This window comes from Pteropus alecto, unplaced genomic scaffold (assembly GCF_000325575.1).
Source record: "Pteropus alecto unplaced genomic scaffold, ASM32557v1 scaffold155, whole genome shotgun sequence".
Lineage (NCBI taxonomy): Eukaryota > Metazoa > Chordata > Mammalia > Chiroptera > Pteropodidae > Pteropus > Pteropus alecto.
This window is the reverse complement of record NW_006438113.1, coordinates 13,553,022-13,566,604: the sequence shown is the minus strand read 5'-3', so window position 1 is coordinate 13,566,604 and position 13,583 is coordinate 13,553,022. Positions and strand designations below refer to the sequence as shown.

Here is a 13,583-nt window from a genome sequence, read left to right as displayed (position 1 = left end):
GAGTGGTGGCCTGAGCTCTGAACAGCTTAACCCTAGGAATGCGAGAGTGGCCTATTGGTGTAGGATTTGGGTGGCCTTGCTTGCTCAAGTCCTGGGGTCTCAGGTGTCTCTCACAGACCCAGACAAAGGTCCAGACCAGATGGAGTCTGATATGCTTGCTCCACAGATAAGAAAATGGGAGGTAGATACCTGAGGGATCAAGATGTCAGGAGTTCTCCAAACCACAGATGTCAGTCAGGAAGAAAGAGCCCCAGGCCCTCTCCTCGTAGGACCTGTTGTTCCTGTTTGTTGGGTGAAAGTCCCATGTCCTGAGCAAACAGGAATGGTTGGTCACCCTATTGCCTGGCTATACACTGAACTGCAGGCCAAGGACCTAGAAATGACTAGGTTATCAGGGCTGTGGGGGGGAGCCTGGCAGCTGGCCGGCTACAAATCCAACGGTTCATCATATTGCCTTCTGCCTCCAGGGGGAACGATGACAAGGCAGCCAGATAGCTACCAGAGGGAGACCGTGTTGAGGGTAGCACAGGTGCAAATGGCTTTTTCTCTCTCTGGGCCACCTCTCCTGAAGCTCAAGGGGTGATGCCAGGCCCACCTGAATGGAACACTCAGAACTTGCTACCCCATTGATTTCTTAATTATGAGGAAGGAGAGAACTAACTTGATTTGCTCCCCAGTTTCCTGATCCTTGGGCTCTTGTCAGCCCTGCTGCAGCTTTGGGCCACGTTCTCTCCGCAGTTTTTCCATGATTCCTGGTTCAGGCTCCCGCCAATCCAGGGACCCACGAGGCCGAGGATGGAGTGCTGTGAAAGGCCTCAGCCACATCAGTTCTCAGGAAGCAATAAATAGATGCAGGTTGTCTTCTATTACTTTAAGGCCAGCGACTAGCTCTCAGCACTAGAAACAAGGCCTCAAACCATAGGAGCCAGAAAAATGCTCAGCGATGCTCAGCCACGGACTCAGAAGATACCGAGGATTTGAAGGTAACTTGGAGGCATGTGTTCCCTAAAAAGCCTCCGAGGAGTCCAAAGGTGGCAAAGATCCCCCCACCACCCCTTTCCCCAAATTACAAAACTCAGAGTGTGGGAGGATCTGCCCAAGTTTGCACAGAAACTGTGAGTGCCCAGAGTCTGGGCTCCAGCCCCTGTCTCGCCTTCTTCCCCTGGGCATTCCAGGGCCACTACTGCTCTAAGCTATCTATCCCGGACTGCTGCACCCCCTCCCACCATGCACTGTTTGGCCCACCCACCCCCAGTTCCCCAAATTTGGCCTCCCATGGGCCTGTGGGACTCTCTTTCCTTAGGGTGCCAGGCCAGGTGGCCTCTGTCCCTTGCTGGGTGGGCATGAGGAGCAGGGTCTAAGGTGGGGGGGCCCGAGCACCCTCCGGAGACATGAGCATGTCAAACTTGATGAGTGGCGGGGCAATGACGCGCACCTCGGCGTTCAGTGGGTTGAAGCGGAGGTTGATGCTGCGTAAGGCAGGCATGGCAGCCAGCTTCTCCACGGGCACATCTGTTGGGGAGAGAGGGACAGGTTAGCGATCCTGGGGCCAAGCAGGCAGAGAAGGACGACGGAACAATAAGAATGACACTCCTCTGCCTGGGAGGCCAGAGCACATGGTGGGAGCAGCTCTCCATCACCCACTGCACATGGCTCAGCTCCTGGCGCCCAGCCCCGGGTGACAGGCCCTCAGGGCCCACCAGGGCATTGCAACCACATGCAGAAAAACATCCCAAAAATAAAGTTAAACACAGAATTACCATTTATCCCAGCAATTCCACTCCTAAGTAGAGATGAAAGAATTGGAAACAGGCCCTCAAATACTTGTGCACAAATGTTCACAGCAGCACTATTCACAATAGCCAAGTGTCCATCAACGGATGAATGGAGAAAGAAAATGCGGGGACACGTTTTAAAAGTATGCAAATATCCTGCTCCATAGCAAAATTTTAGTGTCAGTTGCCCCTACATTTAACATCCGCTGATGGTTCTTGCCGGATCTGTTCTTCATGTTGGTTACAAAATGATGACTTTCCAACTCCAGCAGTCCCTCAGCATTACTCTAAGCAAGAGCCTTCCCTTCTCTCTATTTATTATCAATATGGACTCCTATGTTTCTAGTGGTTTACACGTCATTATTTAATTATCTTGGTACTCACATTGTCCCAAATTTGGCCAGTGGGAGCCACCCTTTCAATCTGGCTCCGGTGACCTTTGACATGCCCTAGCACTTTTTAGATGCAGTTCCTTATTTTCCAGTAAGGCCCATCTAGAGCCTTCTTCACTGCCCGAGCCCTGGAATCAGCCATCAGGAAGCCCTTTCAGTGGGGAAGTGTGTCAGTGTCCAATACTAATGGAGCTGGTGACTAACCCATATTTTACAATCTACCCACAAGGCCCCTGTATGTCTGATCTATTTGCTTTTGACTGCTGCCTAGAACACCATCCTGTGTCCCCACCATACTCTATCTCTCCGCTCTGACAGCGATGGACACCCAGGTGACCTCCATCTGTCTTTAAGTGCTAGTGAGACACTGTCTTTGGATGTTTGCCCTGCAGGGTTGACTGCTCTGTTTAAGGCTATGTGTGTGTACTTCATCTAACTGCTCTCTAGAACTCCTGAGTAGACCAGGAGCTCCGGTCACCCTGCTGCCCCGGGGCTTTCAAAAGAGGCTGCCTGGACCTGCCTGCCCCTACCTCCAGGCTGACGGACATGGAGCCCCTAACCTTCAGGGAGGGTTCTGCAGTTTCCTTCCCTTGACATGCCTTGGAGCCCTGCAGTGAGGAGTAGGCAGTGCCTGGAAGGGGTGAGAAGAGCCCAGGCTAGGCTGTGCTTTCCACCCATTGGAAAGAGTCCCTGTGACTGAATCCCCTGAAAACAGATACACTCCTCCCCTCTGGGCTTGGTAACTGAGGTACATCTACCCCCTAGCTCTTCTGGGGAAAAGAAAGGAGACACCACTAGCCCAGGACAGTTCCTCATATGTGCATGTCACTGAAGTTTATAAAGCACTTCCATATTTGACCCTCCCATAGCCGTGGGGATAGAGCAGCACGAATGCTCCTCTGCCCACTGTACAGATGAGGAAACCAAGGCTCAAAAGACTGACACTCAAGGGCACACAGCTATTAAGCACCAGAGCTGGGGCCTTGCCAGGTTTACTGCCAGCTGGCCCACAGCGAGATCCACAATGTTCATGCCCAGATGGGTCAGGTGGGGATGGGAGGGAAGAAAGCAACCTACAGGCTTCAACCTGAATTGGCAGGTGACTCAGCACCCAGGGGAGTTCCCAGGGGCTTCTTCTCCCCAAAGCTGCAGCCCAAGATGTTCCCAGCAAGGTGGGAGTTTGCAGAGATTTAGATCTCCAGGATCGTGGTGTCAGATCAAATTTTGTTGTTGATGGTAGTTGGTTTTTTTGTTTAACTGACATTTATTAGATCTTTAAGTTGTTTTTTAATCCTCACAATAGCCATGTGAGTTAAGTACTATTATCTCTATTTTATAAATGAGGACAATGAAGAGCAGAGAGGTTAGGTAACTTGCCTCCCATATGGCTTTCTGGCCTGGCATGCCCCCCTCCACCAGCTGTGAGAACCCTCCAAGGCAGGCATCCCCAATCCCCTGGGGCCAGGGACCCATACTGGTAGTGGCCTGCTAGGAACTGGAGGTGAGTGACGGGCAAACAAGTGAAGCTTCACCTGTATCTGCAGCCGCTTCCCAGCACTAGCATCACCACCTCAGCTCCACCTCAGATCATCAGGCCTTAGAGTCTCATAGGAGCACCGGTCCCTGGTGCCAAAAAGGTTGGGGACCACTGCTCCAAGGGGTCCCCTTAGTTATGAGAGATTGAAAACAGTCTTTCTGCAGGGCTCCCTGGGACCCAGGAGCGTCTGGCTTCCCCTGACCAGGACATTCACACCTCTCTGGTCCCCCCAGCCAGGAAAAGCTCCCTCCCACCGCTCAGGAACTTTAACTCCAACAAGAGCCAGGAGCACAGAACACAGAATCTCTGAGATCTCTAAGGTTCCCACGACAGGCATTTCCTTGCTGATCTGCCGTGTGTGAAAGGGTTTCCTGGAGATGTTATCAAACTGGTTCTGGAATCTTCCATGCCTCCTGGTTCTGCTCTGGGCTCTGGGTCACAGTGCATAATAGACCTATTCCTTCTTGTCCATGACAACACTTCTGAAACTTGTAGCCCATTGACCACCATCTTCTTCAGGCAAACACTCCCAGGCAAACACTTCTTGTGATATTAGGTGAGGAGAGGTGGTTAAGATGCTAAACAGAGCTTTGGTGTCAGAAAGATAAGATTGGCTTTTCCAGTAACTGACTGTGTTGCCCTAGGCAGGAACTCTGAACCTTAGCTTTCTTATCTATAAAATGGGAGTCACTCTGGTCACCTCGCAGGGAGGCAGTATGCCAGCTCAGTGCTCCAGCAACACACACTCAACAAGTGTAGGGCCCCCTGCTTCCTGTTGCTAGTCTGGTGGAGCACACCAGCCAAGCACCATCTCAATCTCTGAGGACATGCCCTAGTTTCTTGGCATGCAGACACCAGCCCCAGAGCTTGGCCAGCAACGTCTCAGCTGGATTTCACCACTGAGATGAAAGATCATGTGGAAAGGAAAGAGGTGTTGAGCCTCAGACTTCTCCTAAAAGCACTACAGCTCCTGAGCCCCTCACTCACACTCACAGGTCAGAAGCCCTGGATGTGGTCTCTGCTGAGAGAACCAGAAGTTCCCTTAAGGTACTCATTTACATGGAGTACTGGCCAGGACTGTATAGATCATATCAGAGAGACCATCAGAGATGGGAGGACCCCTAGTTCAACCCCTTTTGGAGAAACTGAGGCATGGAGTGCTGGCCAGGACTGTATAGATCATATCAAAGAGACCATCAGAGCTGGGAGGAAGTTAAGGAAACTGAGGCACAATGGGAGGAAACAACTTTGGCCCAGATCACCCAGCCACTGGGCAGCCAGGCTGATGCTGAGATGGAGGACACACTTAGACCACAGAGAAGCGATGTGTAGGAGTCCCCTCCGCCCCCGCCGCTTTCCCCCCACCTCACCCTGTGAACCAGCAGCTAACCCCCCACTCAGGAGTTCACCCTCCCTTAGCACCTTGGGGCATCCTGGCTCTGATCGCCCTGAGGGCCAGGCTCTGTTTCTTAGCTCAGGGGCCCAGTCCCTTGGCATGCCCTGGGAGCACCGGGTTCCTCATCCTCCACTGCCCAAGTGATGTCTGATCACCCTTGCCTTCAGCAAGAATCCTGTGAGGTCATTTGGCCAGAATCTCCCCTTACCCATGATGTTTTTCCTCTTAGTAATTTTCTATCCACTGATTCGCGCCTCCCACCCCCCACCCCCCGCTCCTCGGCTATAAATTCCCAATTTTCCATGCTGTATTTACAATTGAGCCCAGTTCTATTCTGAGGTCTCTTTTCTCTCACTGCAATAGTCCTGCAAAAAAATCTGGTTTTCTTGCTTTAACTATTGTTCGGCTCTAGTTTTTCCTTGACAGTGCCTAAGGTCATCAAGCCAGTGAGTGGTGGAGGCTGGACAGTCCCTAATCCCAAAGTCCATGTGATTCATCCCACAACACAGAGGGGCAAGGCCAAGGCCAGATCCTATCTCTGGCTCCTCAGCTCCCAGAAGGTAGTCACAAAAGGGAGGTTTCAAGGGGCAACTCACTACGGGCTGGACCTTGGGCTGAGGGTGTCATAATCTCAACTGTTAATATAGTCTCACTTTGGGGATGGGGGCTGAGGCTCAGAGTTGCTCTCACCCCATCTCCCCACCTGCCACTGGGACCACTGGTTCTGCCTCAGTTTCTCCAAAAGGGGTTGAACTAGGGGGCTGCTAAGGAGTTTTCTCTCTGAACTCTGTGGCTCCATCACTCAGCCAGGGAGGCAATCAGCCTATAGAGTTGCCAGTGCTCATGAGGGTGGTAGGAAGGTCTCTATGGGATGCCCCTGCCCTAACTTTGCTGCATGGCATGAAGACCAGCTGCAGCCCAGCCTTGGAACAAATCCCTATGACCCCAGGCCTAGAGACAGCAGCATTGCTTGAGTTCTCAGCCTATCATTTCCACATCTACTACTTAGCTATAGGCCTTCATAGGTACAAGACAGGGATTAGATGCATCTCTTTCTCCTGACTTAACTGCTAAAGTTGTTTGAGCTGCTTAGAGGAAAGAGCAATGGAACCACCAGACTACGTCAAAGGCTGGCAGAATCAAGAACCCAGAGCAGCCAGGCTAGCAAGCGACAAGCCCAAGAGGCCAACCTAGAATTTCTGGATAAAGCTTAAGAAGATTGTATACACTCGCAGCTTCCTGACAACAGGGGCAGATGGCTGGAGGGTGGAGAGGAGGATATGAAATGATCTGCATGACAACAGGGGCAGATGGCTGGAGGGTGGAGAGGATATGAAATGACCTGCGCTTTGTGGATGGGGAAGCTGAGGCTTGGCGAGGTTAAATAAGCTTCCCAAGGCCACAGGGCACAGGGGCCACTTGATGGGAAGAGAAGCCAGGCTTCTTGGGCCCACTTGAACAAGAAGAAGAGCCTCAGCTCCCCCGTCTCTCGTGGGTCATGCCCTCATCACCACTCACTGATGGCCTGCTGATCTTCAAATCCCAGCTCAAAGGCCACCTCCTCTGTCACTTCCCTCAGTCCCAACCAAATTCCTATCAGTCTTGTATCATGTATCACTCTCTGCAACCTGAAAAATGTTCGTTCACCCCTATAAATGCGATACCTGGCACAGTGCCCACAGGGTGCTCAATAACAATTTGTTGGATGAATGAATGAATAAATGTCTTAGCTCCTGAATTACATCATAAATTCTGTAAGGCTCAGGATCACCCTGGAATGGGCACACAGTAGACCCACCATCAACACTGTTTTATTAAACAACTCGGTGACCATAGTACATTTACGAGTTGGGGCTCTCCCCTGGCCTGACCCATTCTGTGCACATTTGCCAGTCGGGGCCAGGCCTCTGTGGACCAGTTGTGATAGGACACTGCCCCTTTGGCACTAGAAATCCAATTTAGAAAATAAAAAAAAAATTAATGAGCAAAAATAAAATAAAATCATCGATGTCCCTTCATGTAGAATTAATTACTGGAATGTGTTGGTAGATTGCCTTTCCAATTCTTTAAATTAATATTTCATATTAATTCTTTTAATATGCATGTACATACACACATCTATATTTCAAAAATGGCCTCCTGGATACTATGTCATAACATGCTTTTCTTGATGATCCACTGTAAGCATCTTTTCAGGTTACAAGTCAGTGACATCATTATGGCTGCGTCTTGTCCATGGTATGGAGGGACCACACTTAAGCTCTCATTTCTGTTGTTGGACATTCAGGTTGATTCCAGCTTTCACTATTACAGAGAATTAGAGGCTTTGGGTTCACAAGGCATTCAGGATTATCTAATCTCTTTCAGCCTGTGACTGTAGAATATAGGATGCGAGGGTCTATAATTCTTCTATGAAGCCAAAGTAATATTCCTTTGACTTTCTCATGGCTGCCAAGTGTCTGGTGGTGCTGATGAACTTATGTTACGAGGCTTGGTATCCTGGGTGGGACTAAAGCCACTCAGTGGCCCATGGCAGGGAAATAGGACCCCAACCTGGATTAAACACCACAAATGATGGCTTTGACTTTCTCATGGCTGCCAAGTGTCTGGTGGTGGTGATGAACTTATGTTATGAGGCTTGGTATCCTGGGTGGTACTAAAGCCACTCAGTGGCGCATGGCAGGGAAATAGGACCTGGATTAAACACCACAAATGATGGTGCAGGTGGGACATAGTCCACTGCTTGTTTCTGTCAATTCACAAGGCTGCAGCTGGTGATCCCATGCCCTGTGTGACCCTCTTCTCATCTGTGCAGACGGATCCAGCCCTCCTCCCACCGCAGGCAGCCATCCCAAACTTCCACCTATGTCTGTGGAAGTGTAATCAATAACAACAGAATCGGAGTCAACAGTACTTAAAGAAAATTACTTTCCCAAGGTCAGCTTGACCTCCGTTCAGTACTATTGACTGGCAAACTCGTTTATGCCAATGGTGCCAGCAAGGGGCCAGATGATAAAAAAGCAATCACTTCAGAGCTTCGTTCTTCATACCTGAGGTGCCCAGATCTAAAAGGATACTGAGAGGAAGGGTGGGGTCAGAGCCCACGGAAGCGGCTAGGGGGACTGCGTGAGCTTCTCAGCACAGAGGTGACCCAGCCAAGACCAGCCATGGGCCTGGCCCCATGACATAGAAGGTCCCTTGTGGAACTGGGACCCAAGATTCTCCAACCTGGTGGCCCAGGTCTGAAGTTCTCTGGCTTCCTCGGCACCTTGGAAATGAATCGTGGCATCCCTTACCCTGCCCAGGCTGCAGTGCACTGAGAGTTTACACATGCCTGGCTGTCCCCCTTCTGGCCTAGACTACATTTCTTTCTGGCCAGAATGCCTGATATTTCAAGACCCTCCAGCTTCTCTGCTTTCATCACCAAGGGATCCCAGCCAGGGAGTGTGGTGCCTACACCTTCAGAAGACCTCTTTACAACGGCCCCTGGGGTACTAGGTAAAGATTCAGAGGCAATGCCAGCCCTAGTGTTTTAGGCCTGTGGGTGGCACCTGTGAGGCTACCTTAGTCTTCCCAGAGGGCTGCAGAAGCACTCATGCTTGAGAATCCAGGCTGGCCCCGCAGCCAGAGATGGCCCCCATTCCTCAGCCTTGACACAGCTCTTGGTGCCTGGAGACCAAAACAACCAAGATCAAGAAGGCTATGCTGAGCTGAGCTGAGCTGAGCTGAGCTTCATGCCTCCACTTAAAATGCCACAAGAGACAAGCAGGCAAACTATGGCAACCTGGCAGGATAGGGAATCATGCCTGCAGCAAGGAGGCCACTCAGTCATGTCCTCACTCATGGTGGGTCTGTCCATTCAGAAGGCATGGCAGGAGCCAGGTGGAGGCAGTGACTGAGCCTCCCCCAGCCCCAGAGTCCTGGACTGAGCATCCTGGTGGGGCTGGCGCAGGAAGAAAACAGAGGTAGCTCCTGCCCTTAGGAAGCATGGAGGACACCACAAGTCCTTGACAACCCTGCGAACTGAGTTCTGTGGCCCTCGGGGGAGGCTGTGTGGAACAGGGAGTTCTAAGTCCCCTGATGAAAGGGGCCATTTGGAAGAGTGGACAAGGCCAGAGACCTGGACCCTAAACTCGAATCTGCTATTTAAAGTTGTGCAACCCCAGGCAGGACTCTAACTTCTCTGAACCTCAACGTTTCATCTTTAAAATGGTCCTTTGGCTTCATGGGGCCACAGGGGATAGAGGAGGGGACCATATGGTGCTCCCCAAGGAGGACGGGGTTACCAAGGTGCAAAATCTCTCCTTGCCCCAGGCTGGCCAGCAAAGGTGTGCTGATGGGCACCAAGTAGGACCCGCTCCCCTGCCCCTGCCGCCCACAGCCTTGCCTCCTGCACACTCTCCAGCAGGGATCTGATATGCAACCAAAGCCAGATCAAAACAACTCTCTTCAGAAATAACACGATGTCACTGGCTGCTCTGGAGACAGCCAAATAAGTAACTCAAACTGCGTAGCCTATAACTGGCATTTATCTTCCGTCGTTGCTCCTCTGTGCCATCTCTCCTCCCCACTAAGGTCCCTTGTTCTCCCTCGCCTTTCCTCCACCTCCCTACCTGCACTTGGGCCACTGGAAGGCCCTGCACCCCAACACCCCTCCAGCCTCCTCCCAGGACTCTTTTAGTTCTTCCAGTTGCTTCCCTGAGACTCTCTGGCAGGGCCTCAGGAAAAAAAAAGATAATTCTGCTGTTGTCTCTCATTAAGTATCTGCCATTCCCTCTTTCGTAACTGGCAGTGTGCCTGTATCTGACGCCTGCACGGAGGACTAGAACTGTCTAATCTGTTGTGTGTGTGTCAAGTGTCTGAAAGTGAGGGGTGATAAGACAGGCAGATGGAAAAGTATCTACCTCCCTTAAAGGCTCTTCTTCCTGAGTGCTGGCGGACGTGTGAATGGCTCCTTTGTATATAAACCCTTCTCCATGCCTGGAAATTACAGATGCTGATACTAACTTTACCACTCTTTCTGCTCAGGTTTAAAATCATTGGCAGAGAAATAAGACCTCCCTTGCAACTGGAAAAGTAAGAAGAAAAGCTCCTACAATAACTACCAGGTGGGGATGAGTTAGGTAGGGACCTGCGAGGGAAACCAGCTTCTGGGAAACAAAATGAGTCGAAGGTGGTGGGGGTAGGGGTGGGGATGCGGTGAGTGGTCAGGACATCAGTGATAGCAAGGAAGTGAGGGGGGTTTGAGTCAGTGGGGTGCTGGCTAATGTTTAACAATCTGCACCCTGGAAGGAGGAAAAAAAACTGATTTGTAGCATTTGCTGTTTTTTTGTGGTGTAAACACTCCCATCATGGCCAATTTCAAGCTACCAAGGTGAGGCATTGAACTTGAGGGAGTGCCTCCAGCACACCACTGGTGAGCCAAGCTGAGTGGCCCAAGCAGGCAGGACTGCAGGCTCCTGAATTAAAGGTGCTGGAACTCAGGCCAACTCCTCTCCACTTACACGAGGATTCTTTGGCATAAACTTGTACTTTGGGAACTGGCCCATTGTTTTACTATCTATATGTTCTCCGTTACCTTTTGAAAATGCCAGGTAAGCAGGCTGTGCTGCAAGGAAACCAGAAGGGGGTTTTGTGGGCATTGGGGCATCAGAGCACTGTGCCCAGGGCCCAGGGGACAGTAGGTCAGTGAAAAAGAGGAACCCCAAGGAAAGGAGGCAAGTACACAGAGCTCAACTCTCACCCTTCCAGCCAACTGTCCGCTCTCATGGCCAGGCTGTTGCTCATTTCATCCTGATGTCGCTACACACACACACACACACACACACACACAGCCCTTGAAAGGAGGAGGAAGAGGGAGGTAACAGCTTCTTCAGGGATGGAATGTGGTGGTTGATTGAAGATTCTGGTCTAACTCAGTGGTTCTATCTTACCTGCACATTGTAATTGTCCGGGGAGTTTTAAAACATCATCAAGAACAAAATCCACCATCAGAGGTTCCGATTTAATTGGCATGGGGTCTGGTCTGGACATGGGGGCTTTAAAAGTTCTTTGGATGATTTGAATGCACAGCTAGTTCAAGTGTCGCTGGTTTTCCTGGTGAGGCTTAATAAGAGAATCTGGTGAAAAAACTATCTCTTCCATCCTAGGACGCTGCCCACCTGCTTCAGTGCGTTGGGCAGAGCTATCATGAGCGGGGATGATTGCGTGGCTGAGGAGATCCTGCCTCTTACCATACACCATTCTCTTCATCCCAAGAAATTTCCATCCAACCAAAGTTATGTGCTTCAGCTATAACTTTCCTGTGGTTTTTGTCTCGCTACAGCTATGTGCAAAAATCTTCTCTATAGCATGACATTGTCCTGAATAGCTGGGGTTCTGGAGAGACTGCTTGGGTCGGAACCCTGCTTCTGTCCAGGTGCCATGTTATTTAATTCCCCCGTGCCTCACTTTTCTCACCTGGGGAGAAAAACAGTACCTGCCTCATAAGGTTATAGTGAAGATTAAACAAAAGCATACTTGAAAAATGCTTAGAGAAGATCCAGGCATGAAGTAAATTGTCACTAAATATCAGCTGGTGTCACTGACCATGCACGAGCCCCAGGAGAATGGGGAGACTGCTTTGTCCATCTCTGTCTCCAGCACAGTGACTGTCAAAGAGCAAGCTGCTCAATCAAAAAATGACAGCTAGTGAACAAATGAACATTTCCCAAAAGCCTAAATGCGTGTCCATGCCCCTGTGACCTGCTTACTCCCTGAATAAGGCCTTGCAAGGCGGAGCTCTGAGAGTCAGAGCGCGGGGGCTGCTCTCCAGCACTCTGGACAGAGACAGGAACAGGCAGCATTGGAGACTGGATGGCTAACCGAGCATGGAAGTGTCCTGCTTTATTTTAAACAAATGTCAAAGAATTTCTTTTCTTGCTGTTTGTCTGTGTGCTGCCAACAGAGTGCCAACAGCATCCTGGATAATTGGAGGTTCTGGGTAATCCAGGCTTTACTACTCTGTGGTCAGCACAGAGAATGCTATTTGGGCAGAGACTAAGTGTGTGAAAGGTCTTTTGCCCAGAGACTCAGTTTGCTAGTTCCCTACAGGCAGACACACCTGGGCGGGAGCTGCAAACATGAGCTTCCCTCCCTCTTGTCTCAGAGCCATGTTTAATTTGCATGACTTGCTGTTGAAGCCTGTTTGTTTATTCCCCAGTCTCTCTCTCAGCATGGCTTCACAGCCAGTAAGTGCTCCCTGAACCGTCTGTCTAATGAGCACTTCCCCAAGTTGCGTATACCTACTGCTCGTTGTTGGAAGGCACAGCTTGACTCTCTGCAGGCACTGGAAAAGGATGCTAAGCAGAAGGCATGAGTCTGCTGTGGCACACAGGTGGCTGCCACCTTGAAGGGCAAGTCATCCCCTCCTGAGCACCGTGACACTCAGTGTTCGGGAGGCAGGGCAGGCTCAGACGGTCACCAGCTAGCTGTGCTCAGGTAGGTATCCAAACCCAATGCCCAGGGAGTGGGTTGACTCTGTCCTCAGAGACCTGCTAGCCCAGAGAGCCCCTGCCTAGTCGAATTTTTGCCAGGCTTGAAGGCTGCACATTGGGTTCACTCCCTCTTCTCAGCTACCAAGTGCCTGTCTCAAATTTCTTCCTCTTTGGACCAGGAGTGACAGAGCAGCAGGCTTCAGGGTGTGCCTATGTGGTGGGGGAGAGGGGGATAGGTTCCAAGGGGCTTGGGAGGATGCTACAATTCTGGGGGCTGGCCACTCAGAATCCTCCAGAAGGACAACTTTGGTAAACTTTCTTGTCCAGCCGAGTCCTGCCCTCGACGCTGTGGCCCATTGGTTAGCCTCTGTCTAATCCTTTAGCAGTGTTCCCTGCCTCTTCTGAACTGGCTCCTGGGTAAATGAAAGAAGAGGCCTAGCAGGCTGGAGGACAAGGGGTGGGCAGGGAACCTGAGCAGGCAGCATGTGGTCAGGATTTGGGGCAGGCTGAATGGCCGGAGGACCAGCAGACAGTGGAAAGTGATCACAGTGAACCTGCCTCCAATGCTAGTGGAACTATCTTCCCTACTCTGCAGCAGGGAGGAAATGGAGGCTGGCAGGGGTGAGGTGACTCGCTCACGCTAACGATGGAAGCGAGGCTTCAGACCTGCCGCCTTTTCTGCTACAAAACTCAGAAGTCAAGGGAGGGGAGGGAGGAATGGAATGTAGCCAGGGTTGAGCAGAGTCTAATTCAGAGGCTCTTGACCCCAGAACAGGCCACAAACCATCAAGAGAGGATTGGAAGGAGGTGGAAGAAGAGTCCGCCCTAACTTCTGCTTTTGTTATCACCATGAGGGTCTCCCTTTCTGTGCTACCCAGAGCAAAGACAGGCAGGCAGGCCCAGGGAAACACTGAGAAGCTTTTTTGTGTGTTGTTCAAGCTGCCTCTTGGGCCCAGGGGAAATTCCGAGGGCAGCTGTCACTGACAGATCAAGGTATCCACCCTGGCA

General features: G+C 51.0%; 1 protein-coding gene across 1 annotated transcript in view; it reads right to left on the bottom strand.

The window, feature by feature from the left end:
* Positions 1–10: 10 nt before the first annotated feature.
* LRRC20 (leucine rich repeat containing 20) overlaps positions 11–13,583 on the bottom strand; it is a 72,411-nt gene continuing 58,838 nt past the window's right edge. Inside the window, exon 9 of the mRNA XM_015592168.2 lies at positions 11–1,512. Coding sequence (XP_015447654.1) covers positions 1,358–1,512 — 155 coding nt within the window. The 3' untranslated portion in view covers positions 11–1,357. The remainder of the gene's footprint in view (positions 1,513–13,583) is intronic.